General features: G+C 55.5%; 3 protein-coding genes across 11 annotated transcripts; 2 read left to right on the top strand and 1 right to left on the bottom strand.

The window, feature by feature from the left end:
• The first annotated feature begins 731 nt into the window (after positions 1-731).
• Positions 732-3,706, top strand: CDK4 (cyclin dependent kinase 4). Of its 4 annotated transcripts, none has more exons than XM_067697152.1 (8): positions 732-941; positions 1,368-1,622; positions 1,786-1,921; positions 2,037-2,204; positions 2,369-2,478; positions 2,737-2,787; positions 2,928-3,063; positions 3,297-3,706. In XM_067697152.1, the coding sequence occupies exons 2-8, from the start codon at positions 1,405-1,407 to the stop codon at positions 3,387-3,389; spliced, it is 912 nt and encodes a 303-aa protein (XP_067553253.1). In that variant the 5' UTR covers positions 732-941; positions 1,368-1,404; the 3' UTR covers positions 3,390-3,706. The 4 variants fall into 4 exon arrangements, with proteins under 4 accessions (XP_067553253.1, XP_067553252.1, XP_067553254.1 ...); XM_067697151.1 differs by having other exon boundaries at positions 1,328-1,622; XM_067697150.1 differs by having other exon boundaries at positions 734-941; positions 1,386-1,622.
• A 182-nt stretch (positions 3,707-3,888) lies between these two features.
• TSPAN31 (tetraspanin 31) lies at positions 3,889-6,729 on the bottom strand. Of its 3 annotated transcripts, XM_067697154.1 has the most exons (6): positions 6,455-6,717; positions 5,743-5,910; positions 5,391-5,471; positions 4,960-5,091; positions 4,528-4,641; positions 3,889-4,427 (listed from the first exon to the last, which is right to left on the bottom strand). In XM_067697154.1, the coding sequence occupies exons 1-6, from the start codon at positions 6,515-6,517 to the stop codon at positions 4,353-4,355; spliced, it is 633 nt and encodes a 210-aa protein (XP_067553255.1). In that variant the 5' UTR covers positions 6,518-6,717; the 3' UTR covers positions 3,889-4,352. The 3 variants fall into 3 exon arrangements, with proteins under 3 accessions (XP_067553255.1, XP_067553256.1, XP_067553257.1); XM_067697155.1 differs by lacking the exon at positions 5,743-5,910 and having other exon boundaries at positions 6,455-6,727; XM_067697156.1 differs by lacking the exons at positions 5,391-5,471; positions 5,743-5,910 and having other exon boundaries at positions 6,455-6,729.
• Positions 6,730-6,798: 69 nt separating this feature from the next.
• AGAP2 (ArfGAP with GTPase domain, ankyrin repeat and PH domain 2) lies at positions 6,799-25,025 on the top strand. 4 transcript variants are annotated; one of them, XM_067697143.1, is made up of 20 exons: positions 6,799-7,303; positions 8,466-8,569; positions 15,781-15,839; positions 16,482-16,569; positions 16,756-16,841; positions 16,989-17,136; positions 18,178-18,312; positions 18,642-18,751; positions 19,179-19,337; positions 19,499-19,585; positions 19,669-19,773; positions 20,211-20,373; positions 20,557-20,676; positions 21,391-21,519; positions 22,436-22,495; positions 22,729-22,877; positions 22,979-23,069; positions 23,186-23,408; positions 23,537-23,792; positions 23,972-25,025. In XM_067697143.1, the coding sequence occupies exons 5-20, from the start codon at positions 16,776-16,778 to the stop codon at positions 24,212-24,214; spliced, it is 2,244 nt and encodes a 747-aa protein (XP_067553244.1). In that variant the 5' UTR covers positions 6,799-7,303; positions 8,466-8,569; positions 15,781-15,839; positions 16,482-16,569; positions 16,756-16,775; the 3' UTR covers positions 24,215-25,025. The 4 variants fall into 4 exon arrangements, with proteins under 4 accessions (XP_067553244.1, XP_067553245.1, XP_067553243.1 ...); XM_067697141.1 differs by lacking the exons at positions 6,799-7,303; positions 8,466-8,569 and adding an exon at positions 12,189-14,107; XM_067697144.1 differs by lacking the exons at positions 6,799-7,303; positions 8,466-8,569; positions 22,436-22,495 and adding an exon at positions 9,079-9,253.
• Positions 25,026-27,683: the final 2,658 nt, after the last annotated feature.

Below are 27,683 nucleotides of genomic sequence, written 5' to 3'. Positions count from 1 at the left end.
TTAACACTCCCAGGAAAAGGTGAAAGTTGAGAAGAGGGAAGGGTATTACCTTGCCACTCTTCCTGTTGGATTACTGTATTAATCTTCCTTCCATCAATCCTTTAATCCTAGTTTCGCCCTCATATGGGTACTGTCTACTCCCTATTTTATATGACCACATATAAAATATGTGGCTATATCTTTACAGATAGCCTTATCACTAGTTTAAAGGACACAAACAAAACCCCCACATAAATACAGGAAGCAGGACTCAGTAAAAATTTGTTGAATGAGTGAAACAAAGACACAAATGAGAATATGTTTTTCCGATAGCGGTGGAGCAGAAAGACGACAGCACCACCTCCCGTCCCCCGACCCACCTCCCCACAAGGAGAGAGAGTGAGAGACGGGTAGTGAGACTGGAGATGCACTCAGGCTCGGCTTCCAGCCCAGTGTTGGGAATCCTGGGTGGCCCAGGTTGCCATGGCATCGCGTTGGACTCCACCCTCTCTCTTCTCCCGCCCCAGCCCCGATCCAGAGTTACGGCAGCCAGTCACGTGCCCTGCTGCGTAACCACACCTCTGCTTCTCCAAGCAATGTCAAGCGGTCACGTGTGATAGCAACAGATCACGTGGTTGCCATCGCCCCTCCGCCCCTTTCCCCTCCCCGCCCCCTTCCCGTTCAAAGCCGCTCCCGGCTGCCCCTCTGCGCCTGAGTAGTATGGTCACGTGCTCCGAACGTCCGGCGTTCTCCCCGCCCCCTCGATTTCCGCGCGCCTCTTTGGCAGCTGGTCACATGGTGAGGGTGGGGGTAAAGGGGGCCGCTCTAGCCTGTGGCCTGTGTCTATGGTCGGGCCCGTAGCGTCCAGCTGCCCCGAACCGAGCTCTAGTGTATGGCGCGGCAGGAACCGGCTCCGGGGCCCCGATAACGGGCCGCCCCCGCAGCTCCAGACACGGGGTGAGGTAAGTGTAGCCCTTTCCAGGAATGGAGACCATACTCGCCCTCCACGGCTTCCTACGCGGGTTGGTTATGGAAGGGTCGCTCGAGGGCGGGAAGTGGGGCAGGGTGTGATATGTGCCTTTGTGGCCGTAGGAAGGTGCAATTTCAGGGACTGGGTGTAGGGTCTTCGATGTAGGGAGTGTGTCGTGTGGCATTTACCTTGTGCGGGGTTCGATCGCCCCAAAGGAAAATGCATTTTTTTATTCTAGGAGCTCACGCGGCTGGAGGGGTTGGGGTTAGGGTCATTGTGTTACCTGGGAGTCGGCATCATGGAAGTTTGGGAAAGGGACGGGATGCTGTTGGTGTTGTCTTTGTGATGTCTTTTGTGGGAGTCACTTTGTTGCTGCAGGCTCATACCATCCGAACTGTGGAAGGAATTTCGGTGGTAGGAGTCTCTGTGATTGTAGGGTCTCCTCTGGTCTGAGAATGGCTACCCCTCGATATGAGCCAGTGGCTGAGATTGGTGTTGGTGCCTATGGGACGGTGTATAAGGCCCGTGATCCCCACAGTGGCCACTTTGTGGCCCTCAAGAGCGTAAGAGTCCCCAATGGAGGAGGTGCTGGAGGGGGCCTGCCCATCAGCACAGTCCGTGAGGTGGCTTTACTGCGGCGGCTGGAGGCTTTTGAGCATCCCAATGTTGTGCGGTGAGAAGATGGAGGGTTGGGAGTGGGTAGTAAAAGGGAAAAGACAACCTAACCTATAGGTGTGGAGTGGTGGTCAGGAGAGAAGTGGGGACCCTGAGGGAATAGAGGAGGCCATGTTGGGTCAAAGATGATTGCACAGTGAGTTACCATTTGTTCCGGACAGGCTGATGGACGTCTGTGCCACAGCCCGAACTGACCGGGAGACCAAAGTGACCCTGGTGTTTGAGCATGTGGACCAAGACCTAAGGACATATCTGGACAAGGCACCCCCGCCAGGCTTGCCAGTGGAGACCATCAAGGTGAGTAAGGTGGGCAGACACTGAGAGGTAGATTGGGACCTTTGTAGTAGCATCTGTTGTGATTTCAGGTATGGTGCCTAGTTCAGTTTCTCTGTACCTCCCCCTTCCAAACCAGGATCTGATGCGCCAGTTTCTAAGAGGCCTAGATTTCCTTCATGCCAACTGCATCGTTCATCGAGACTTGAAGCCAGAGAACATTCTGGTGACGAGTGGTGGGACAGTCAAGCTGGCCGACTTCGGCCTGGCCAGAATCTACAGCTACCAGATGGCACTTACACCTGTGGTCAGTAGAATGATGGCAGCCAAAATGGGTTCTGGCTGGGGGAGGAGAGTGATTGTCCATAGCAGTTGAGAAGGCATGTGTTTGTCACATCCTTGACTTTAGTGAAGCAGTTGTGCTTCAGGGTAATTCGTAGGGCCCTCATCCACTCTTCTTATTCCCGTTAGGTTGTTACACTCTGGTACCGTGCTCCGGAAGTTCTTTTGCAGTCTACATACGCAACACCTGTGGACATGTGGAGTGTTGGCTGTATCTTTGCAGAGATGTTTCGTCGAAAGTATGGGGCCCAAGTATCCTGAACATCTTGAATTTCCCAAATCTCATATTCATAAACCACATCCATCCCCTGCCCACTCTTCCACTTGAATTCTGGCCACCTGGTCCATAACCAGCAGGTCTGAAATGTCGTGGGATTAGGAATTTCGTAACCCTTTATTCTTCTTACCCTATGTTTTGAGCCACTAAGCAGTAGTCGTTCTACTACCGTATCTTTGAAAATGACTGCTACCTAAATGAATGTCTCTTTTCACCTTAGGCCTCTCTTCTGTGGAAACTCTGAAGCTGACCAGTTAGGCAAAATCTTTGAGTAAGTGACCTGCAGAGGGGAAGAGTTTTCCATTCTGAGTCCTTCTCTTTCTGCTGAGCCCTGAATGGCAACTGGCTCTGCCCCTGGAGATGGGGGCTGGAGAAGGGCCCTCCTGACCAGAATTCTCCTGTTCCCCATAGCCTGATCGGACTGCCCCCAGAGGATGACTGGCCCCGAGATGTGTCTCTACCCCGAGGAGCCTTTTCCCCTAGAGGGCCCCGCCCCGTGCAGTCGGTGGTACCTGAGATGGAAGAGTCTGGAGCACAGCTGCTGCTGGTACTGGGCTTGGGCATGGGCATAGGGTGAGATTGGGGTGGAAAATGGAGCAGGATAAAAGGGACCCAAACACATGGTGGTTACTGAGACTTGGTGGTGGATGGGCTAGTTTTTATTGCTGCTTTGAATGGCTGTCCACAAAGAGGGATATAGAAAATAGCTCATCCCTGGTATTGTTGGGGGTGAGCGGAAGTCTTTTTTCATGGTTTTCTGACCTTTGCCTCCCTTCTCAGGAGATGCTGACTTTTAACCCACACAAGCGGATCTCTGCCTTCCGAGCCCTGCAGCACTCCTATCTACATAAGGCAGAAGGTAACCCAGAGTGAGCCATGGAATGGTTGCAGCAGAACCAAGAGAAGAGAAGCCAACATTTCCCTTCCTTTGAACATTTGAGTGGAGAGCCCCCCACTAAGAAGGTGATCCTCTGCCTTCATCTCTGAGGCTATGGAGATGACTCCAACTTTTTATAGAGAATATTTTGCTGCCTTAATGACATTCCCCTCCCACCCCTCCTTTTGAGGCTTATCCTCCTCTTGCCCCCTCTGTGTCCTTACGCTAAGGGGTATGTCCCTTGTTCTTCCCCTTCCCTATACCTTGATATTGGGATCCTTTTTTATACAGGAAAAACAACAAAACAAAGAAATCTGGTCTTTTTTTTTTTTTTTTTTTTTAATGTTTCTTTCTCTGGTTGGCTTTGCCGTTTGGGGATTTGAAAAAACCATTTGGAAGATGGAACTTCCCCGCACATTCTCCTTAGGTCACAGGGCCTACATAGTCAGTGGAGCCCCTCAACTAACTAAAGAGAAGAAAAGGCACTTACGTTGCTTCTTTGATTATGGAGTTTAAATGGTTTTTATTTTTATATTCACTGAACTTCCCCAAACCGAGTCCTGCTTATTACAAGAGTGCTTGGTTTTCTCTCTGGATCTGTCCCTGATTTACTCTTGGAGCAAAGATGTGTTGAGATGGTCTAGTATGTGGAAGGGAGAAGAGGGGAAACAGCCAAGAATGACTCCAATCCCCATCCCATTTCATGCACTGCCAGGAGCTTCCCATATTCACTTAGGGAGAGAGGAAGGAAGGTTTTTCTTTATTCCTTATAATCTTACTCCCAACAAAAGATGCCAAGGCATAAAGCCTAGCTATTCAGTCATCTTTAGGGAGCATAGCAAAGGGCCTTTCCTTTTTCTCAAACAAAAAGGGCTGTAGACCCCAGGTTTTCCCTAAGGGAGGAAGAAAAAGCTTAGGGAAAGCAGACAGCAGGAGAGAAGTCAGAAGGATCCAAAGTCTCATAGAAAGGCACTGGGGTTGGCTCGAGGATCCTTCTGATTCCGAAATCTCATTGCTAGCCACATACCAAGGATCTGTAGAAGCAAAGGGAAAGAGATAAGCACCATTTCTGAATCTCTGGGGCTAAGCCTTAGAGATGCAGAGAAAGGACATAAGGGAACTAGAGAATGTTACCTCTGTAAAGCTAAAGAAGAGCCCAACGCCCCCCAGGATTTTCAGGGCTTCGTCGGAATGCTTAAGAAACTTCTCTCCACACATCTGGCACGTGGGGCTCCGGCTCTTGCAGATCTGAGGATAAAACACACGTACGTGTGTCTGAGGATGCAGAATCGTTACAGTGCTCTATCCTAATATCTATGGTGAATGACCCTAGAAACTATCTTCCAGTTCCTGATCAGTACCCTACAGACTGGAATCTCACTTGGCTAATTCTCTAGTCTCTGTATCCACCCCACCACTCCCACCAGCACACAGCCCCAATACAAGTGAGCTACTAGAGAGAGGCAATCACGTTCAAACTCAAATCTGCCAATTTGGGCATTGGCCTTGCCCAGTGTCAGTCCATTCCCGCCCTGGCACCCTGCACGCTTTCCCACACCAACTCACTGCAGTGCAGAAAGCATAATCTTGTTGGTCTAGGGTTGTGAGGTTGAACAGGCCACAGCAATCAAAACTTCTTTCCAGTTCATCCCGGGTCTTGTTGCTCATGACCCACCAGGAAGCATTGATGACATCTGTCTGCAGGGTACAGGCAGAAGAAAATTACTTGCTGCTAACCTTAAGAACCCCCTACATCGTGATCCCAGTTCGAGTAAAGGGAGTTAACATCCTTCAGAAGCAAAGGTGCAGACACAATGATAGCTACCCACTTCCTCTGGATCGTCCTCATGGACAATTAGCCAGACATCCCAGAGGAAGCAAATGGCTCCAGATGCTGGAAGTAGTGGACCTAAGAATGACCTTTGGGGCCAGACTGAGAGTAGAGTTAGAGGTTAGAGGCGGAAAAAAATCAAGTACCTGAAAGGGCACCCTCTTACCTGTTTGCTTAGGTTAATAGCCAGACATGAGCAAGAGATTCCAAACTGGAAGATGAAGACCAAACCAAGGATGATCATGTACTGAGAGGAAGAGTTATGGGAAAAAAAAAAAAGTCCTAGATTCTTTTATGTTCCACCTATAATAACTATCTGATCTAGTCATAGAACTTATAAAATTATGTCAGTTGGAAACAATAAAATCATCAGCTTCTGTTTCATAGAGTATGGTATAAGGGAGGGCAAGGAGGCATATCCCCAAGGTGCCTGAGGCCTCCTACCCTTGTCACTAACTTCCTAGCTGACTCGGCCCTCCCACGAGCCCCAGTGCCCCCATCAGTTCAGGTCAGGATACAAAGAACAGCAGTACTTGGTGGTGGTTGACAGCACCCACCAGTCCAGCCACCGCGATGAGAAGAAGGAAGACTCCCACAACGATGACTCCTCCGATGATGTGGATGCTGGACACCAGACCCAGGCCCCTAGCCCAAGCAGCCACTCCAATGAGCAACAAGCCTACCAGCTATGGGAAACAGAGCAGGTACATCTCAAAAGAATTCTAGTGTGCACCACAGCCAAAGGCCATGGCCGGGGAGGGGGGGGCGGGGCCCGGGGGTTGGACAAAAAAGAACTGAGTTTTGTGTGAATGAAGGAGAGGAGGTGCTACTATCAGGGCCGGGAGCATCCCTGGGCGTTCCTCCCATCAGAGGTCAGAACGGCTGGGATAGGGGTGGGAGGTGGCAGGGATAGTAGAGTCTATGAATGTAAAATGGAACGTTTAGCTTCATCCATCACTTCTATTTGGGAGAAACTTAAGTTCACAAGAGGGAGGGCTGGGCCTTTAAGCCCACAGCCTTCAGTTCATTACCCCCACCCCCAGACAAACCCTCTGATCACCGGAAGTCTCCCCTCATCCCACGGAAGTCCCCAGGAATTCCCTCTTCGCCGGAAGTTCCCGGGAATCTTCCCGGAATCCCCAGTACACCCCTCTCCCCATCGGAAGTACCCTAGAGATTCTCCCTGCTCGCTTTTCCGCCCTGAAGCTTCCCCCACCTCCAAAACCTCACCATGTAGACTACGTTGAGCGCGCACAGCGCATTCTTGGAGCAGGCAAAGCCTCCGCAAACCATCTCCCCAGCTTTGGGGACCCAAGTGGTCCCAAGGACTTGGGGGGAGGGTCGTGGGTACCGTCTTCTTGGACCCCGACAGCTTCTGTCTCTTTAAATCGAGTCCAGCCAAACCCAATCCTCTGCGCCTGCACCGTCCCACCCCTGCCTTTGCATTGGCGAAACTCGGGGCTAATCCAGGACGTCGATGGCCTGAATGCCAATCAATCTGCATTGCGTCACTGAACCGCCTGCCGGCCCCTCCTTTAGGTTCTTTATTGGATGAAACTTAAAACTGGGGGCAGGGCTTCCAGAGATTCTCAAAGTGACCAGAGCCTAAACTTCAAAACCCCGGATTGAAAACAGAGCTTTCTGTGGTGGCAGCTGGAAGAGGTCTTATCCGAGGGAGGAGGCTCTAGAGAAACTCCGGTGAAGAAAGAGAAGGTGCCGGTGAAGAGAGAGAAGGTGCCGCTTCGAGGGCCGGGTGAAAGGGCTCCTCCCCTCAAGGGAGTGCCCTCCCGCCCCTTTCCCCTTCTCCTGCAGTGACTTCATGATGACGCCCTCGTTCGCTGCTATTGCGTCACACGCTGGAACACCCAGAGAAGCAAAATATTGAGCTATTTACCCCGGCTACAGAGGCCCCGGGTTGGGCACAGCGACACCTAGCAAATACATGTTTGCAAGTGCGTCCACTGGTACACATAGTCTGTTCCATATCCCCTCCTAACGGGATGTGTGAACATGCTAGACATTCAATATGAAAAACAGCAGCCTCGGGCCAGCGCATTCCTGTATGTGACAAAGCCACAGGTACAGACATGAGTGTGCTGGAGTCTTCAGAGTACATGCCTGATCCTGGGCGCGTAAAAAAAAAAAAAAAAAGACAAAGGGAGGGGTCTGGAATATGCATAAATATGAGGGGAAGGAGGAGTCCACATTTTCACTAGGCGCGGCCATAGTGGTTGATCAATATTTGTTTATTATTAAATAAGTGCTTTGACACACGGCCTTCTTCGTGGGGATGGGAAAGGGCATAGTTCCTCTTTCCCCCAAGAGAAAGAGGCAGTCATAGTAGGAACACAAATGAAAAACCTCCCTTCAAACCCACAGAATGATTTACATTTGTGCGTACTTAGATTCTATGACTGCGTAAGTGGCATCATCTTACCGCTAGAGTCAGACTGCATGGGTTCCAACTTTGCCACTTACTAGCTGTGTAACCTTGGCCAGTTACTTAAGCTTTGGCCTGTGCCCGTTTCCTCATCTGTAAAATGGGGATAAGTAACAATACACCTACCTCTTGGGTTGTTGTGAAAATTGAATGAGTTAATATATGTATATAGAATGCTTAGAACAGTACCCGGCACATAGTAAACACTCATTGTTAGTTATTACTGTTCGGGCTATTTTACAGTTGCCCGTGGGTAATCCTAACCCTAATTCTCCTCTCCAGCTACACATTAATATATTAAAATCCGCTATCCTTCACGAATTAGTATCAGTTAGATACGCAGGAGAAGAGGCATTTGGCAGGGCCAGAAAGGTTTGAGCTCTGAAACAAAATGATTACATCAAACTATCCACTATTTCCCCCCTCACCCACCCCTGCATCTTCATTCTGTCCTTCAATTCCTCATCCACCCTCTTCTCTCTCAGGTCCTAAATCAAGGGCAAGACAGTGGTATTGGGGATAAGGGGAACTTGTTGGCAAGCATCTTAGTTGGCTGGTGTAGTGAAAAGGGTATCAGGACTATAATCAGAAGACCTAGATCGGTATCCTTGTGTCACCTCTTACTGGCCTCTCTGAGCTTCAGTTTCCTTTTCTGCAGAATAGGGATAAAAATCCTACCCCTTGGGCCTGTCGTGAAGTCTATATGTGTGAAAGTGTGTTGTAAACTATTAAGTGTTATAGATGAGTTAATTATTATGAAACTAATTGAACATGGAGCCTTGTGGTTTTGTCTGATTATAGGTTACTGTCCTCCATAACCTGTTCTCCCTGTACCTACTTGGCCCTTTAAAGCAGGAGGTGGTTGCAGTGGGGAAGCCGACTAAGGAAGGGTTACATTGCAAGAGGTAAGTATTTGAACTCTTTGGATGTGCGGAGTAGGTGGGGAGTACAACTGTAAGCTGGAATGCAGGGCATTAAAGGTGGCAGACCGGGTGTGTATGGATTCCTGTAAGAGTTTGAGACTTAATACAAACCTGTAGGTCATCAAGAGTTTGGGATTACACCTGGGACCTGGTGTGCCACATTCTCCCAGCACCAACACCCATCTTAATTAGCCACCTCCCGCAGGATGCCCTGGGATGCTTGTTAAGGTCTCTCCATCCACCTGGCTGGGGAATCGTAGCAGGGACCAGCTGGCAGAGCTGATAGGCCAACGCTAGAGGGGGTGGGTGGTGTAGGAGGTAGTGCCGACCCAGGCTGTGGGTTTGAAACTCACCAGTCAGGAAGTGAAGTCGACAGACGGAAGGGCAGGCAGGGGAGGGGAGTTCTGGGGCGCAGCAGAAGAGGCCTTCTGGGGTTTGGAGGCTGTGGGGCCATGGGCTTCAGGGCCAGAGGTTGCTTTTAGCCCAGCAAGACAGATCTGGGCAACATGAATGCCCAGAGGCAGTTGGCTGTAGCTGCAGTGAGAGCAGAAGTCAGACGACATGAGGTGACCAGGCAGGCTCTAAGCTGCCTCAGGAAGCTGGCAGAGAGGGTGAGCGACCCTGAACTTCGGGACAGCATTCAGACCTCAGTGGACCGCATACGAGGTAAGAGAAGGATTAGCTCCCATCTTGGGTGTATTGGGGACCAGCAGGGGCATATAAGGGCTTGCTGGATCATACAGCACTTCCCAATCAGCCACTTTCTAGTCCCCAAGATGGAGCTGGGACTCTGGGGGAAGAATATATTTGGAAAGAATGGAAAAAGACATGGGAGGTATCATTCTTCCTCTTTCCCCAACTCTGATCCTTCTCCCAGGGGATCAAAATACAGGTCACTGCTGAGCTGAACTTGACAATGGAGAAGTGGGTGAGCATGGGGAAGACAGGCCGTGACAGACCCATGGTAGACTTGGACCCTGCCTGGGGAGTCCGTCGCAGGAAGCAGTTTGGGGCAGGAGGTTCTGGGACTGGATAATGTGGTCATTCCCAGGACCCATGAAGGATCAGTGACCTCTTGTTCTCCAGCTGTAGAGAGAACACACACACACACACACACACACACACACGCACACACACACGCACACACACACCACAACAGATTGAAATACACCACGCAGAGTATCTCAGGCTCCCAGACATACACTAACGCTCACATAGCATGCTCTGCACAGCCGAAGTGCAAAGAAGTTCCCAGGACTCTCCTCGGTCCCCTCTCCTCCCCGTGCTCACGTTCCTGTCTGCCCCCCCCCACACCTTCCGCCCTTCGTCCTTAGTGCCATTAGAGCAAGTGATGACAACACAGGGAGGAAGTGCTGCTATGGCAACACCATCCGCCACATCCTCCTGCCCACCCCAGCCTTCAATCCTGTGGTGGGGCCCTGGCAGGAACAGCTTCTCTCTATCCACAAGGCCCCACCACTAAGGAACTGGTGGAACTGGAGGTCACCTCTGGTCTGGTGTCATCTAATTTGCCCCGAAGCTGCAGAGAGCCAATAAAAGCCGGCTGCTTTGCTCATGAAAGGTGTCTGGGAGAAGCACATCCTCCATCATATCCTGGTCTCTTCCAGCCTCTCCATTCTTAGCTGCTTACCTGGGGGTTGGGGTGGGGGGATGGGCAAGATACTGTTCTTTCCATCAAGGATACCTCCTGCCAGACCCCTCTGATAGTAGAGGCCGTCAGAGCATAACTTGGGGAAGAACGAGTTTGGTTCAGGTTCCTAAGGGAACAGTCTGATTTCCTTCCCATTTCCTTTCTTCCAGTAGTGCCCCTCTCACCTCCTGTCCCCCACCATTTGCCAAGAACTATAGCTGATACCTTCCCTACAGCTGTTGGAAAGGCAGACCTAGGGGGGAGTGGCCCCATGGGGCCTCCTAGGGAGGAACTCCAAGCTCCACCCCAGTAGGAAAAGAAAAGGGTGGGGGAGGAAAGAGGTTTAGTCAGGTAGAGGAACTCAGTTTAGCTCTGGAGAGGAGGGAGTGAGGAGGGGTGGAGGCTGAACTCTTTGAGAAGACCACTCTTCATAAGTGATTTTTGTTCCACTCTAAGAGTCAGTATTCTGTTCCCATTGAACTTAAAGGAAAACTGAGGCCACCAAAGGAAGGAAGGAGAATTAAGCCAGAATCAGCAAATCTTCACCTTCTCTTTCAGAAAAGGCTGCTGAAGGGTCTTCTGTTCTGGGGATGGTGTCATCCTGATGCTGCGGTGGGAGGGGGGCTCTGGGGGGCGGTGCTGACCTCGGGACAGGTCCGCGGAGGGAAAGGGCACCCAGCATCCTGGTACTGCCCCCCTACCTTACCCCCTACCAGGCCGAGCATGCCGCTGGCTCCAGCCTCCGAGAGCCGCCCACGGCAGCACTTATTATAGTCTCCGCTGCGTCAGGAGGGTGGGACGCCAAATTAGGGGAGCGCTGAGACTCCCCGAGTCCCAGGGAGGGGTCTCCAAGGCTGAGAGGAGGCCTCCCTCGACGCCCACCCCACAACTGCTGGTCTCAGCCTCTGTCCCCCATCGGCCTACCCACTTCAACCTTCTCCCTGGGCTGGAGGACAGTAAGCCTTCAACTCCAAGGTCCCTAAAGGGGTGGAGGACACAGAGCAGACGTTTTCCATTCTTGCTGTCTGTCTCCTCTTTAACCTTCTAAAAAAGCCCCACCCCGAAAACCTCAGGAGATTGAATGGAAACCCAGAAGAGGCCTGTACCCTCTGCCTCAACTGAGGGCGGTCTTTATATTCGGGGCGCTAAATACCCCACACGTGGGTAGCCAGGTGTGAAGGTGGCGCCTCCATTAACCCCGAATCCCCTGGCGGGCGCCCCCGCCCACCACGCACACCGATCCTCCTCTCTGCTTATCCCCGCTGTTTCGGAGGCACTCTTGGAGCTACGGTTGCTATGGAGACCGGATGAATTTTGGTATGGGGGGTGGTGTCAGTCTGTAGACTTATTCCTTCTCCTTCCACCCCGAGCTCGAGTCTTTTGACTCACTTTTCGGCCTGTGTTCCTCGACTCCTCAGATCTTTCCCCTCCTGAGGCACCCCCTCCTTCCACCCACCCTGCTAAGTTCCATGTTTGTCCCCATCCCCAGGGAACACTTTCCAAGTTCACTTTGGGACAGTTAGGCTCAAGTACGGCCCAGTCAATGCACCGCGTATGGAGGGTGGGGGTGGGCGAGGGGGCTGGGTCATGGGGAAGGGGACTCGTGCAAGTACCTGGGGGAAACAAGGGGTCCTGGGAAAGGGATTTCAGGGCTCCCCACTTTCCCACATCAGCTTCCCCAGAGTTGGCAGTGAACCCGCATTTGCTCCGTTTTCTCCGAGGATTGTCCACCCATACACCGATCTTTACTCTCGCGCCTAAATGTCATACCCAACAGTAGCGCTCCCTGACCGGGGTGTGCTAAGGGAGGGTGCTGGAGTGTTGGAGTAGGTGAGTCCAAGTTCCAGGAAATCCAGCCCAGGATTTGGGAGGGAAATCCAGTCCTGGATTTTGCACCGCCTTCGCAGACAGCCGTGCTGGGGGAGAGAAGGTGCGGGGGGAGATAGAGTGGGGAGGGGGGCCGGGGGCCGCCTCCTCCTCACTGTGAGGGGAGCGCCCGGACACAGCGCGCATCCGGACCAAGCCGAGCCCCGGCGAGCCCCCCAGACCCTGCGCCCGGATCTCACGCCCCTCCTCTCCTAGACCCCAGACCCGTGGGTGCCCACCCCCTCCGGCTTCCCTCCTTCCTCCCCCGCCGGCGCCTGTATCTCCATCCCCAGCATCCTCCCCGCGCCCCTGCGAATCCCCCGCACGACCAGCCCCATTAGCTTCCCACCCTCCTTAAGACCCCCTCTCCGACCCCCCATCCGCGGCCTCTGCCCCTTGAGTCCCCATCCCCGCCGCCTCCCCCGCACCGGTTCTTCTCCCTAGCCTCGGGTTCCTCTTTTCTGCCCCCTTTTCCTCCCTCTCCCCTCTTTGCCCCTCTACAGTCCTCCCCGCCCTCCCCCGCCCATCTCAGCGCCGCCACCCAGGCCGGGGTGCGGGGTCCGGCGCGCCTCCCTGGAGCAGCACCAAGGTCCCGGGGCTCCAAAGGGGTGGGGGGGCAGGGCGGGGAGCATGGGGAGGGGGCGCCCCGTGTGATGGGAGGGGGGCGCAAGCGGAGGCGGCGGCGGCGGCGGCGACAGCGGAGCCGGGCCGGGGGCTCAGCGGGGTCCGGGGGCTGGGGGCAGCGAGCAGGGCGGCCCCATGGCCGGGCCCCCCTGAGGCAGTCCGGGGGAGTCCCCTCCCCTCCCCAGCTCGGGGGTCTCGGGGCCCCATGAGCCGGGGCGCGGGCGCGCTTCAGCGCCGGACAACGACCTACCTCATCTCGCTGACCCTGGTCAAGCTCGAGTCGGTGCCTCCGCCGCCGCCTTCTCCGTCTGCGGCCGCAGCTGGTGCCCCGGGGACCAGAGGTACCGAGACCAGGGATCCTGGTAGCCCCCGAGGCGCGGAGGAGCCGGGCAAGAAGCGGCACGAGCGTCTCTTCCACCGGCAGGATGCGCTGTGGATCAGCACGAGCAGCGCGGGCGCCGGGGGCACCGAGCCCCCCGCCCTGTCCCCGGCTCCGGCCAGTCCGGCCCGCCCCGTCTCCCCGGCTCCCGGCCGCCGCCTCTCCCTCTGGGCCGCCCCTCCCGGGCCCCCACTCTCCGGGGGGTTGAGTCCCGACCCTAAGCCCGGGGGCGCCCCCACCTCCTCCCGGCGCCCCCTGCTCAGCAGCCCGAGCTGGGGAGGTCCGGAACCCGAAGGCCGGGCGGGCGGCGGCGTCCCCGGTTCTTCCTCCCCGCACCCTGGCACCGGCAGCCGGAGGCTCAAGGTGGCGCCTCCTCCGCCGGCTCCCAAGCCTTGCAAGACCGTGACCACCAGTGGCGCCAAAGCCGGCGGGGGCAAGGGCACCGGTAGCCGCCTGTCATGGCCCGAAAGCGAGGGCAAGCCCAGGGTCAAGGGGTCAAAGAGCAGCACCGGGACTGGAGCTTCTGCCGCTGCTGCTGCTGTCACCGCCGCCGCCGCCGCCGGGGGAGGGGGAGCGGCAGCCACGACCGCAGGTGGGGTCGGGGCTGGGCCCGGAGCCCGCGGGAAGTTGTCCCCTCGGAAAGGCAAGAGTAAGACCTTGGACAACAGTGACTTGCACCCGGGACCGCCTGCTGGCTCTCCTCCTCCACTAACCGTCCCAGCAACCCTGGCTCCAGCCGCTGCTGTCACCGCCGCCTCCGCGCTGCCCACTGGGCCTGCACCTCCAATCACTCTGGAGCCTCCAGCTCCCGGGCTGAAACGGGGCCGGGAGGGGGGCCGAGCATCCACTCGAGATCGCAAGATGCTCAAGTTTATCAGCGGCATCTTTACCAAGAGCACAGGGGGCCCTCCTGGCTCCGGACCTCCTCCCGGACCCCCGGTCCTGTCTTCTGGCAGCGGGTCTAGGGAGCTGCTGGGTGCAGAGCTCCGCGCTTCCCCTAGTGAGTAGGACCAGGGCCTGAGAACAGCGAGGGGAGGGCACCTGAAATGCTCAGCTTGGGGTGGGGGAGCGGTGTGCAGGACTGACTTAGAGAAGCTTCTTTCTTGGGTGGGTGGATGAACCAGGCTCAATTCTCTGCCAAGGACTGGGGCAAAGGATGAGAGGTCCTGGAGAGGGGTGAGTAGGCATTGCGAGACATGAGAGAAGACTTGATTTCAGAGGGACTCAGAAAGCCTCAGAGCTTTCTGGGAAAATAATGCCCTTGGTCAGCGTGGCTGTAGGAAATTGCTCCCAGAGAAGCCCCAGACCCCACTTCCAGCCTCAGCTGGACTCTGGGAGATGGAAACTGGGCTTTGCCTTACCCAGAGGAACACTGAAGGTGAAAGGGATGAGGAAGCCTCAGTTTCTCCTGAGCACTTGGGGTAGGTGGCATGAGCGTGACCTTGCAGGCAGCTCCTCGCCAGGGACAGGTCTTTTCCTGGGCTGAGAGCAGGCTAGTGAGGCAGCAGGGAGGCAGTGGGTTTCTTTCCAGGCAGTGAAGGCCGATTGGGCAGTACGGGAGTACGTGGGGGCTGGAACATGCTGAATACTTGAATGTGAAGGGAGAGGGGCTGATAGGAAGCCTCACTTCCCCCACCGCCCACCCCGGCCCCCTAGCAGCATTGAAACCCGCAGGGGACCGACCAGGAGTGACTCAGGGGGGTGGAACTGCTGCAAAGGCAATTCTTACCCCTGGAGACTTGGGAGAGGGTGCGGAGAAAGTAGTGTCTTTTTGCGGGGAGGGGGGTGTCTTTATTTATTTATTTTCTAGAAGAGAGAGGCGAGGGCGTCTTGGTTCAGCTCACACTCCCGGGAGAGGAGGCGGGTCCGAGAGCGCGGGCGGCCCCCGGGGTTTGGCTCTGGTGCGGGTGGGAGCAGATGGCTCCGGATCCCAGAGTTCCCGCCGCAGCTGCGGCGCCCCGGGAACGTCCGGCTAGTGTCAGGCGCGGGGGCTGGACCCGGCGGGCGGAAGGAGCATCCTTCCCTCCCCCGTGCCCCCCATCCCTCCCCAGGCCTGTGGCTTCTCTCGGCCAGGGAGTGGAGCCCTTCCCCACCGTTCTCTTGGAGGGTGCTTGTGGGAAGGGTATGGGAGAGGGAGGTATAGAAAAAATCCAAGCTCCATTTCTTGGGCTGTGGGGAGGGGTCAGGGCCACCGTGCCGTTGACCTTGAAAAGGGGGAAGGATATCCTCACCTCAGTTTCTGTCCTGTGAAATGGAGATTGAGGACGACCCACTCCCTTCTATGTCCCAGCCCCTCTTCCTGAGATCTGCCCTGAGAATCTGTCAGGCCGGTGGAGAGGACACCTTTTCTCCTTCCCGAGGGAAGAACCCGCCACGGTCAGAGCCTTGGTCCCTCGGTCTGGAGCAGGGACCTACGTTTGGGGATGTGCTTAAAGGGAGATGCCAACCGAAGTATTTTTGTCTTGCTGGCTCCGTTGCTAAGCAACCACTGAGCGGCAGCAACAGCTGTGGGGAGAGTGGCTAGGATGGGAGGACTGGGGACCACTCTCAAACCTAGCCTTTCCACAGAGCTCTCCAGTCCAGGCTGGGCAGCTACAAAAGGAGGAGGGCTAGCTGAGGTTTGGGAGCCCTCCTTGGCCTGGAGCATCCCCTCTTACAACTTTTCCGTTACAGAAGCTGTGGTCAATAGCCAGGAATGGACTTTGAGCCGCTCCATTCCTGAACTGCGCCTGGTAGGTAACCCAGTCCCCTTGTCTGTATGAAGATTGACCTCCCCCCCCAACCCCGCCCGCCACTAAACTCTCAACTCTCTCTTCTTCACCTCTTCCCTTCCCTCTCTGTGAGGATGGGGAATAGTTTTCCAGTTCTCCTGAGATTCTACCTTCATGGCACCTTCCTAGGACTTGATACATCCGCACAACCTTTTCTTCTATAGTCTCCCTTCTTCCTGCTTGTCCATGGTCCTCTTCCAGGCTTCTTATTTCTGACATCTCCCCTCTAGCCCTTCATGTTCTGTTGCCTAGAATTGGGTAAAATTTTCCAACTAGTGCCCAGAGGTGTGACATGCCCCCCACCAGACATGCATCTAGTATGTTTCCTAAACAACACAACACCAAAAAAAAAAAAAAAAAAAGGTACTGAGTTGTTGACATTCTTCAGCTTGTTGTACACTTCCAGCTTGAGATCATTTCTTATACATGCATGGCCTGATCCTCCCAAATGCTGTCTCCTGACTGACTGTCAGCCAGGCCCTGTAGGACCCTGCTTGGATGATTTAACACTGCCAGTCCCTTTGAGTTCTCTGGAGTGTTCAGACTCAATTATCCTCCTTCCTCTTAATTCCTGAAATCTCTGTTCTACAACCTTGTCCTCAGGGTGTGCTGGGTGATGCCAGGAGTGGGAAGTCATCGCTCATCCACCGATTCCTGACCGGTTCATACCAGGTGCTGGAGAAGACAGAGAGTGAGTTCTCAGGAGCCATAGTAAGCTAAGGATTGGGGTCAGGGATCCAGGCAGTGTGATCAATGACTATGCAGGTATGGAGACCAGAGGGAAGAATGAGGCCAGAATAGCTAAAGTACACGGAGAATGGGGAGGTTTGGTGACTGTGACCTCTGACCTCCTACCACATCCAACTCTTCTGGACAGGTGAGCAGCACAAGAAAGAAATGTTAGTGGATGGACAGACTCATCTGGTGTTGATCCGAGAGGAAGCTGGGGCACCTGATACCAAGGTGAGGGATGAGATGATGGGGTAGGCAGGTGGGCTGGGGTCAGCACTAGCCAAAGGAGAGGGCTCTGGTTTCCCAGGTCTCCTTGGGAATAGCATCCAGAGGAGTGGACCTGTCTGACCATCCGTTTGCTCCCTCACGCTCCGCAAGTTCTCAGGCTGGGCAGATGCTGTGATCTTCGTCTTCAGCCTGGAGGATGAGAACAGTTTCCAGGCCGTGAGCCGTCTTCATGGGCAGCTGAGCTCCCTTCGGGGGGAGGGACGAGGAGGCCTGGCCCTGGCATTGGTGGGGACACAAGGTAAGGAGGGGCTGGGGAAGTGCTGCTTTCAGGGGAGTTCCTACTGGGTATCACCCAACATAGGTGAGAGCTTGGTAATGTGTGGACACGGCTACTTGGACTACAGTAACCCTCTGGAAGGAGCCTCGTCTCCAAATAACTTCAGTAACCCTCTGGAAGGAGCCTGATCTCCCAAATAAGAGAGTCATTAAAGCAAGCATAAACTTACCAAGGTCTGAGAGAGAAAAGAGGACTCTCCAGGATGGAAGGGACAGCTACAGTGGCAGTCCTCATTCCTCTGAGATGTCACCTACCTTGTGTTTCTCACGCTGCCATTTCCTGATGCCACCACCATGGTAAATACAGTGAAAACCTCAGGCCCTAGTGTGGCTAGAAAGCCTTCTGCATCTTCCCCTTGCTACAGCTGGGTCAGGCTGACACTTTTCAAAGGAACTTATCTAAAAACAAAGAGAAGACACAAATGAAATGATGGAGAGAACACAGAGAGGGCCACCAGGCCATCTTTTCCAGCCGAGCCAGGAAAAGCTTCTCCGGTACCCACCTGTATGAAGCCGGCAGGACTTTCTATCTGGATGCCTATCTTGCAGGTGGCTGCTTCCACCTGTCGCTTGCCTCCTGCTTTCTTGCTGCAGATGAACAGTCCACCTGTTATCCGTGGACATTCAACCTCTTCCTGGTTCATATGCCAGGTGTCCTCCCACTCAGCTCAGGGTTCATTGAATTTGCAAGGCTGGGTGACTGTCACTCATGAGTCTCGGCCATTTCAGACCTTATCAGGACGTTCCGTTCACCTCTGGAGTATTCTTTGAAGACACTCACACAGGGCTAACCCACCCTACTCATGCTGCAGCGGGGCATGTGAGCTGGGCTCGGCATTCACAAAAGGCTTATATGCTCCCATCGCCCTGGGTCATAGGAGGGATATTCTCTCATACCCTGTCCTAGTGGTCCCAGTCTAGGACTAGAGCCCAAGAGAAAGGAAAGCAGCAGAGTGGGGATGGGCCCCCCTCATCCAGTCCTCCCCCTTTCTTGTCCCCTTAGACCGGATCAGTGCTTCCTCCCCTCGGGTTGTGGGCGATGCTCGTGCCAGGGCTCTGTGTGCCGACATGAAGCGCTGCAGCTACTATGAGACTTGTGCGACCTATGGGCTCAACGTGGACCGGGTCTTCCAAGAGGGTGAGTGTGGCGATCCCCACATATGTGGGAATCAGGGAGCTGGGGACTAGGATATTCTTGGAGGTCACACATCCAGGCCTCTCTCTGTGAGTGACAGGAAATTAACCTGCATAGGAGGGAGGAGGGACCAGGGAGGTCAGAGAAGGTTTGCTTCATAGCCACAGGTCCTTCTGGACAGGAGGAGCTGGCTAGGCTACAGGTGGCATGAAGGCCACAGTGACAAGGAAGTTGGGACCTATGTTATCTCCTGGGGAGTTCTCAAAGCTGGGCAACGAAGGGTGGTCTTGGGTGTCTGCCCCGCTCATTCCTCCTCCTCCCCCTCCCCTCAGTGGCCCAGAAGGTGGTGACCTTGCGCAAACAGCAACAGCTTCTGGCTGCCTGCAAGTCCCTGCCCAGCTCCCCAAGCCACTCAGCTGCTTCCACTCCTGTAGCTGGGCAGGTGAGTTGGGGTTTCAGGGTCCACAGAGGGGCCGGTAGGAATCAGAGGAAGGGCTGGTGATCCAAGGACAGGTACAGAGAACCCAAGGAGGTTGCGGGGGGCAGATGGAAATGGCAGTGATACCATTTGTAGAAAGTGCGTTGGACTGGAAATCAACCGGGCTTGAAACACCCTTTGCAGCGTCCTTGAGCAACTCACCTAAACGTCCCAAGGTTGTCAGGAACGTTGTATGGCATGATACTTGTGAAGTCAGCCTCTGCAAAATCTAAAGCACTGTGGCAGTGCTAGTGAGGAGTTTTATTATTAATGATAATACAAATAAATGGTGATGAGATGAAGGAATATCTCAAATTCCTCAGAACTAGATGTAACTGTAGCTTGGTGGGGGGGGCATCTCAACTGTTCTGACCCCTCCATCTGCCTGCAGGCTAGTAACGGGGGCCACACTAGCGATTACTCTTCTTCCCTCCCATCCTCACCCAATGTTGGTCACCGGGAGCTCCGAGCTGAGGCAGCTGCCGTGGCTGGATTAAGCACCCCAGGGTCCCTGCACCGGGCAGCCAAGCGCAGGACCAGCCTTTTTGCGGTATTGGACATTGTAACCTCCTATCATCCTGTCCTCTGTTACCTGCCCATCTTCCCTCATCCCTAGACCTCTCTGTTGGGCCCTTCTTCATCTGTCTTCCCTGTCCTTCCGTCAGCATATCCCTCTATCCACCCTCTAACTGATGCCAGTAACCATTCCAGAATCGTCGGGGCAGTGACTCTGAGAAGCGGAGCTTGGACAGTCGGGGAGAGACAACGGGGAGTGGGCGAGCCATCCCCATCAAACAGGTGGGTGGCCCAGGGACCGGGGGCAGGCTGGGGGTAGGTGCTCTTAACTGGTTTTCTCCCATATGCCTCTTTCCGTTCTCCAGAGCTTCCTACTAAAGCGAAGTGGCAACTCCTTGAACAAAGAATGGAAGAAGAAATATGTGACCCTGTCCAGTAATGGCTTCCTACTCTACCATCCCAGCATTAATGTAAGTGCTAGAGACTGGCTGGGCCACACCGGCTGGCCTTGGATGCACTTCTAGGTCTCCTAGTCTGTGCCTCTGACAAACACCAACATCGGTTCTCGGAAGCACTAGTCCTATTCTTTTCAGTTTAGCAAACATCTGTTAGGCACCTACCATATGCCCATGCAGGAGATGGAAATGTGAATACATCTCCCTAGGACTTGCAGTCCAGTGGGAGAAAATGGAGGAAGGACCTCCACCTGGCCTGCCATTCGGGGATGCTTTCTGGAGGAGACAGTGCTGGGCCCGGTCTGTTGAGCTCATCCCCTAGAGCTCATCCCAACCCAGTCCGCTCCTAGAGCCCCCTCTCCAGCCCTTCTCTAGCCGATATTATTGGCTGCTTCCCAGCACCACTGAGGACCCCAACCTTCCCTATACTCTCAACCCCTATACTGCTGCAGGATTACATCCACAGTACCCATGGCAAGGAGATGGACTTGCTACGAACAACAGTCAAAGTCCCCGGCAAGCGGCCGCCACGGGCCATCTCTGCTTTTGGCCCCTCAGCCAGCATCAATGGGCTGGTGAAGGACATGAGCACTGTCCAGATGGGGGAAGGCCCTGGTGAGTGGGGCTGATGACAAAGGGGCAGGAGAGGGGCCAGGGCTAGGAAAAGGAGGGGTAGTAGGGAAGAAGGGAGTGGGATTGGTTAAGCGGGAAGGTGGGTGATGAAGAGGGACCATGTAAGGAGTGGGGCCCAGAGACTGAGTAGCTCACTGAGGATTTATCTTCTTCCCCTTCTGACAGAAGCCACCACTCCTACCCCAAGCCCGAGCCCCAGCCCCAGTTCCCTGCAGCCACCACCAGACCAGACATCTAAGCACCTGCTGAAGCCAGACCGGAATTTGGCCCGAGCGCTCAGCACTGGTCAGTGAGGACTCACCCTCCTTGCACTGTCTTCCAGATCCAGATGGGATGCAGTGGGAAGTGAAATTGGGGTGGGAGCTTGGAGGCTGAATGCGTGAGTGGACACCTTGAGCATCAACTGGGTGCCCAGGCATGTTTAGCATAATGGCTAACACAACTGGCTTCTAGAGCTAAGCTGCCTGAACTTGAACTTGAATCCTGGCTTGCCACTTGGGCAAGTTACTTGACCTCTCCACACCTCAGTTTCCTCATCTGTAAGAGGGAGATAATAGTTTCTACCTCAGACAGTTGCTTTGAGGCTTATACTGAGGACGTTGTGCAGCACATAGCCAGCCATCAATATTTGGAATGTTTGGAAATACGTATTTTTTAAAAATAGCGAGTAACATCGTAACAAATGGTCCTCACAACAACTTTGTCGGGTCAAGATTATTATCCCCATTTTAGGGATGAAGAAACTGAGGCTCAGAAGATTAAGTGACTTGCTCAAGGTGTCAAGGCCAGTAAGTGGCAGAGCCAGGATCTGAGTACAGGTCTGACTCTAAACCACTCATCTGCCCTCCTCCCCAGGAATGACCAAGGGGGACCTCCTAGAGAGGGTTGGTGAGGAGGGGGACCCTAAAATGCCAAATCTAGTTCAGGGGAGACAGGCTATGGAGAAATCAGGAAATCTATGGAGGGGGCAGCTGAGGCAGCTGTGTCCCCCTCCCTAAGACTGTACCCCATCTGGAGACCTGAGCCCCCTGAGTCGGGAACCCCCTCCTTCTCCCATGGTGAAGAAGCAGAGGAGGAAAAAGTTGACAACACCGTCTAAAACTGAAGGCTCGGCTGGGCAGGCTGAAGGTGAGGCCCTGGCGGACAGTTCTACTCCCACCCTGCACCCTCACCCCTAAACTCCAGATCCCTGACCTCACTCCTGCAGGAGGAGGAAAAGTGCCTGAGCTGAGTGCTTGACTATGATTACCACTCTGCACATTATTTAGTGAAAAATGGATGGATGCCCCTCAGCCCCTGTCCTTCCTCCCATTCCCCAGCCAATGCCTTTTACCCCAATAGTCCCCAGCCCGTTCTCAGTGACCCCCCATGTCTGCAGCTCCTGCCCCCCCTCCTAATGACCCTCTCATTCCTGTTGCTGCCCTCAACTCTGCTTGTCACCCCAGCCCCTGCGCCCAGAAGGCCCCACAACCCCCAGGGACTCAGCCCCTGACCTCTATGTCCCCCACGACTCCTCAGCTCCTGGGCTCTGACCACCCAGCTCCTGTTCTCAATAACATCCTGTGATTGCCAAGCTCCCCCAACAGCCTTTGACTACAATGATTCCCATTCCTGCCCCTAGCGACTCCCCCCAGATCCTTGAGACTCCCCCTGAACCCCAGGGACCCCTCACCCCAGGCCTGTGAACTCCTGTCCCCTTTCCCCGTGTTCACTCAGATGCTGGCCATCCCTTCCCCTCCCAGAGACCCGGTTCCTCACCGGTCATGATAACCAGTCCCCACCGCCCCTGCTCTCTGCCGGGTGCTCAGACCCGGGTTCCAGATCTGCCTACTCTCATGGCTCTTGGCTTCCGCTCTACTCTGCTCCGGGGCCACTGACTTTAGTTCTGCTTTCTCTCCCCATCTGTCTGTCCTGCTTTGTCTCTGGAACTGTCTGTCACTATCTCTCTCTCCATCTCTCCATCTGCCTCTTTTTCTTCTTTCTTCGTCTCTTTCTCTCTTCTGCTCTTCATTCTGTCTCTATCTCCTTCGCTTCGGGAAACCAGCCAAGCGCAAAATGTGGAAACTAAAATCCTTTGGTAGTTTAAGAAATATTTATAAAGCAGGTAACAAGCGGGGAGCTGGGTGGGGCGCTCAGCTGGGGTGCAGAGGGGCGGGGGTGCTCCTGCCTTCCCCTGCATGTGCTCGGGCTTCCTGCTCTCCCCCACCCTCTGCTTCCCCAGTGACTCTGCCCCACTCCCAGGGGCTTGGGATGGATATCAGGGAGGAAGAGGGTTTGGGGAAGGCAGCTCCTGTTGGAATTCTGTCCCTCATGACCCCATCCCATCCCCCCACCCAGAGGAAAACTTCGAGTTCCTGATCGTGTCCAGCACTGGTCAGACGTGGCACTTTGAGGCAGCCAGTTTTGAGGAGCGGGACGCCTGGGTTCAGGCCATCGAAAGTCAGATTCTAGCCAGTCTGCAATGCTGTGAGAGCAGCAAGGTCAAGGTAATGGGTCGGGGGTCGGGCGGAGAGCAGAGGTGAGTGTCTGAGGAGTCCGGATAAGGGCTCAGAGGGAGAGTCAGTACTAACCCCAACCCTTCCTGCAGCTGCGCACAGATAGCCAAAGCGAAGCCGTGGCCATCCAGGCGATCCGGAATGCCAAGGGGAACTCTATCTGCGTGGACTGCGGGGCCCCCAGTGAGCGCAAGGGAGCAGTGGAGGGACGTGGGAGGGAGTGTGGTTCGCTGGAATTGATGAATGCTGGGGTTCCCGTGCTGCTCGGCCAGGAGCTGACCCCTGCATTCCGTCCCCAGACCCCACGTGGGCCAGCTTGAACTTGGGCGCTCTCATCTGCATCGAGTGTTCTGGCATTCACCGGAACCTGGGCACACACCTGTCCCGCGTTCGCTCGCTCGACTTGGACGACTGGCCGCGGGAGCTGACCCTGGTGCTGACAGCCATTGGCAACGACATGGCCAATCGCGTGTGGGAGAGTGACACGCGGGGCCGTGCCAAACCCACGCGGGACTCTTCGCGGTACGCGTGCAGGAGAGGGGTAGGGGAGACTTAGGGTGTGCGGCTCCCGAGAGGGTCCCCTGGGTAGGGAGCAGAGGTCCTGGGCGCGGGGTCCCTAGAGCCCTTCCCGTTGATCCCTGGTCCTGCAGGGAGGAGCGTGAGTCATGGATTCGCGCCAAGTACGAGCAGCTGCTGTTCCTGGCGCCGCTGGGCACTTCCGAGGAGCCGCTGGGCTGCCAGCTGTGGGCCGCGGTGCAGGCCCAGGACGTGGCCGCCGTTCTCCTGCTTCTGGCCCATGCGCGACACGGGCCGCTCGACACCAGCCCAGAGGACCCGCAGCTTCGCTCTCCACTTCACCTGGCGGCCGAACTCGCCCACGTCGTCATCACGCAACTGCTGCTATGGGTACGTGAGCGGGGAGATGGTAAAGGGGTCTCTGAGGGCTCCGTCTGGCAAACAGCCAGGCGCGGGAGAGCCCGAGGGCCCCAAAGGGACCCTGGAAGTGGGCCCAGCGATCCCGGGGAGCCGGCGGGCGGGGATTGGCCCCGGGGACGCTCCGTAACGCGGCCGTCTCCGCCCCTTAGTACGGCGCCGACGTGTCCGCCCGCGACGCGCAGGGCCGCACGGCGCTGTTCTACGCCCGCCAGGCTGGCAGCCAGCTGTGCGCCGACATCCTCCTCCAGCACGGCTGCCCGGGTGAGGGCGGCAGCACAGCCACCACCCCCAGCGCGGCCACCACCCCCAGCATTACCGCCACGCCCAGCCCCCGTCGCCGGAGCAGCGCCGCCAGCGTGGGCCGAGCCGACGCCCCCGTCGCGCTGGTATAGTTGCGCCGCCGGAGAGACATCCCCTACCCCACCACGGGCCGGGCACGACCACACTGGGTGGACCGCTGGACAGATGCACCCACTCACCTCTCCAATCCGCACCCCGTCCCATGGGAGCACTTCTTACCCCCCCCCAAGAGGGCACAGCCCCCACGCCTCCCAGAAGACACAAACTCACCTCCCTCTCCCCAACGAGGCATGGAGACCCCATCTTGACACGCCCCCTCTCCACTGTTTGCACCCTCGGATTGCTCTGGGTCTACCCTCTGGGTGTTGGCAGGGGACGCCCCCGTCGCGGTCCCTGCTCCTGGCCGTTTGGATGTGCCCGCTCGCGCCCCCTAGGGGTGGGGGAAAAGACCCAGTCCTGCCTGTGCTCGACAGTCCCACGGCGCGCGAGCACTTACCCAGGCTGGCTCCTGGGGCGACGTCACGCCACAGGGAGGTGTTAGTAAGTGGGAGGGCTAGCCCTGGGACTTGAGGCCAATAAGGGGGACCCTACCCTTTCTATGCTAATCTCACTGCCCAGTGAAGGGGGAAGGGCAGCGAGGGGCAGGACCCCTGCTGCCCATGGGGGTAGGGGGTCCCCAACCCTTTCCGTGAAAGGGACCATGAGGAGTGGAAATCAGGACGTTCCCCCCACATCCACCCATGGATGGAAGCTAGAGGGTCGGGGGAGCCTAAAGCCTGGGTCCCTCCTCACTACCATCTCGGGAGGGAGAAGGGATGGAGCAGGAGCGGGCTAAGGGGGACTTGGGAGGGGCCTTGTAATTTATTGCTTTGTTCCCCAACAAGGGGGCGGGGGCGGGCAGGGCTTGGGGAGGGCGTTTCAGGGTAGGGGAAGCCAAGGGTGGGCAGAGGGTGGGGTGGGGTGGGGTGCTCTCGGGTTGTGAGTGTCTGTGACCGTGACTGCGTACCTGTGACTGTGCAGCGCCCGTGGTGATCTGGGGTAGGCGGCACCCCTACAATGGGACCCCTCCCCCACTGTTCTTCCTGTCCAGCCCCTCCCTTCCACTGGAGCAGCTCCAGACCCAGCCCTCAACCCCAGGATCCCTCCCAGCCAGGGTTAAGAGAATGTGAGGTGGCTGGGAGGGTCTCCAGGCCCCCTGCCTCATCTCCGGAAAGGGGGTGCTGGGGTGAATTTACCTGGCCCAGCCCCGCCTCCCTCAGTCAACCCAGCCCTTGGGCCGTCTGTGTCAGTGGTTTCCGGTATTTTTTTTTTTTCCTGGCTAAAATATTTTGCAAAGGACCAGGTAACTGGGGAGAGGAGAGGGGCGGGGGCAGGGGGGGAATACCCGCCCCTCATCTCCTCCAAGGCAGGTGGTGTGAATCTTCTTCAACAGCAATTAAAGAGGAAGTGATTTTGTCTAGGGGGTGAGCTGCTGGTCTGTTCTTGAAGAGTTGGGTCAGGGAATGGCCTTGGTCAAGGTGGGGAATTGGAGGTGGGAGAGGGCCAGGGAGGGTGCCTCCTGCTGGGGCTGGTGTCAGGGCAGTATCCAAGGGCGCGGGGGCAGTAGGTCAGATGCTCCATCATGTACAACAGTTCCAGGTTCATGTAGTGGAAGGAGATGGGCAGGTCAGGGCAACAGTGGGGACCCAGGGAGCAGAGAAGTCACTGACTCCCAAGATGACTCCTGTTTTGGGAAGGAGTTGGGGTGTGGAGCTTAGAGAAGAGGACAGGGGAGGGGGGCTGCTGGAGGGGTGAGAAGATAGAGTAGCTTTGGTTAAGAGCAGGAACTTTGGAGTCAGATCTGATTTTGACACCAGTACCTCCACTTCATAGTTAGGTGATCTTGGGCAGGTTACCTTGGTGGCATCTGTTTATTTGTAATCTGAACAATATCTGTTCAGAGGGCACCTGGTAGGGGCTCCAGCATCAGTCCTGGAGGACTGCCCCAGGCCAGCCTACCCACTTTGAGCACCTGGTACCAGAAGTAGAGCTTTATTGTAGGGGTCCCTCTCCTGGCAGGGAGGGAAGGGATGGAAGGTCTCCCAATCACAGATGTCCCTGGTGTCACAAACTCCATGTTCAGCTGAGGCAGACATTTGCCCACCCCCGTGTCATGCACAGGACTGCAAGGACACAGCAGCCTGAGGCCGGCGCAGCCGCCAAGAGCTGCAACGTCTCGTGGTTCAGCATATAGGCAGTCCCGCTGTTCCTTGTGTGCAGCTGAAAGCATTTGACCTGGTAGAGGGACCGGCGCGGGGGCGGGCGGGCGGCGGTGGGCCAGCAGCCTGCACGGGCTGGGCAAAGCCACACACATGTTGTCAGCTACCTTGACAAACCAGTCTGTGGCCCAGCGTCCTCCGGTAAGGTTGGTTCTGGTCCTCTGCACCCCTCATCCCCACGAGGGACATTCAGTTGCAGGTGCACCACTGAGCTGGTTGCAGGAACAGGCCCAGATCCCACTCACATGGGAGGCCCGGGTTCTACAGGGCCCTAGGCTGGGTGACCACCTAGCACAGCACCCTGACCCAGGAAAAGGTGGATTCAGAGTTGCAGGTGCAGTAACAGGTGCAGATGCAGGCATATGGTCTGGGAAGGCAAAACAAGAGGAAGAGAGGCAAGTAGCAAAGAAGCCTCAACTGGAAGGCCCAGCCACCCCTCCCCTCTTTCATCAGAGACCCTGGACTCCCCCACTCCATCCCCACTTTCCTTCTCGGTGGCAAAACCTCACTCCCTTCCTCAGAAGCTCAAGAGTGTGAGAGACTGTGGGGAGGAAACAAGGACCCTGGAGAGAATGAAATGACCTCAGGGAACCACAGGCCAGCGGGAAGTTCCTTTCGGTTCCTACCAGAGAAAGGTGGTCAAGGTGTCAGTACCCGCATCAAATCCCCACACTAAGTACTCCACTGGCTCCTTTTTGTCATGGGCTGCATCTTGGCCTGTGGGAAATGTAAAGGGTGGTCATGGGTGGGGTGACAGAACACTGAGCCCTCCAGACTGTAGCTGAATAGGACTCTAGAAGGGGACTCCCTGGGAGCTGAAGGGGAGCTGCTGCCCTTTAACATCCATGCCATCTTCCCAGCTCCCCTTGGTGTCCTCACCAGGATTCCTGCTGCCATTCGCCATCCCCTCTTCCTCACCCCCTCCTGGTTACCATCTGCCAGACACCCTGCTCCCCTCCTCTCGTGTGCCTTAGCGCAGCTGGGAGTTCTACCAGAAGCCAAAGGAAAGTAAAAAGGAATTTATTATTGAAAGTACAATGATTAAATCTAGTGAGGTCTCTAGAACTCTATTTTCTTGATTATTTATTTATTTTTATTTTCTTTTGAAGTACAATTGATTTACAGTGTTGTGTTAGTTTCTGGTAAACAGCAAAGTGATTCAGTTACATATATATATATTCTTTTTTGTATTCTTTTCCATTATAGTTTATTACAGGATATTGAATATAGTTAGTTCCCTGTGCTATACAGTAGGACCTTGTTGTTTATTTTATTTATAGTGGTTTGTGTCTGCTAATCCCAA

Source organism: Pseudorca crassidens, chromosome 11 (assembly GCF_039906515.1).
Source record: "Pseudorca crassidens isolate mPseCra1 chromosome 11, mPseCra1.hap1, whole genome shotgun sequence".
Lineage (NCBI taxonomy): Eukaryota > Metazoa > Chordata > Mammalia > Artiodactyla > Delphinidae > Pseudorca > Pseudorca crassidens.
This window is presented reverse-complemented; position numbering and strand designations above follow the sequence as displayed.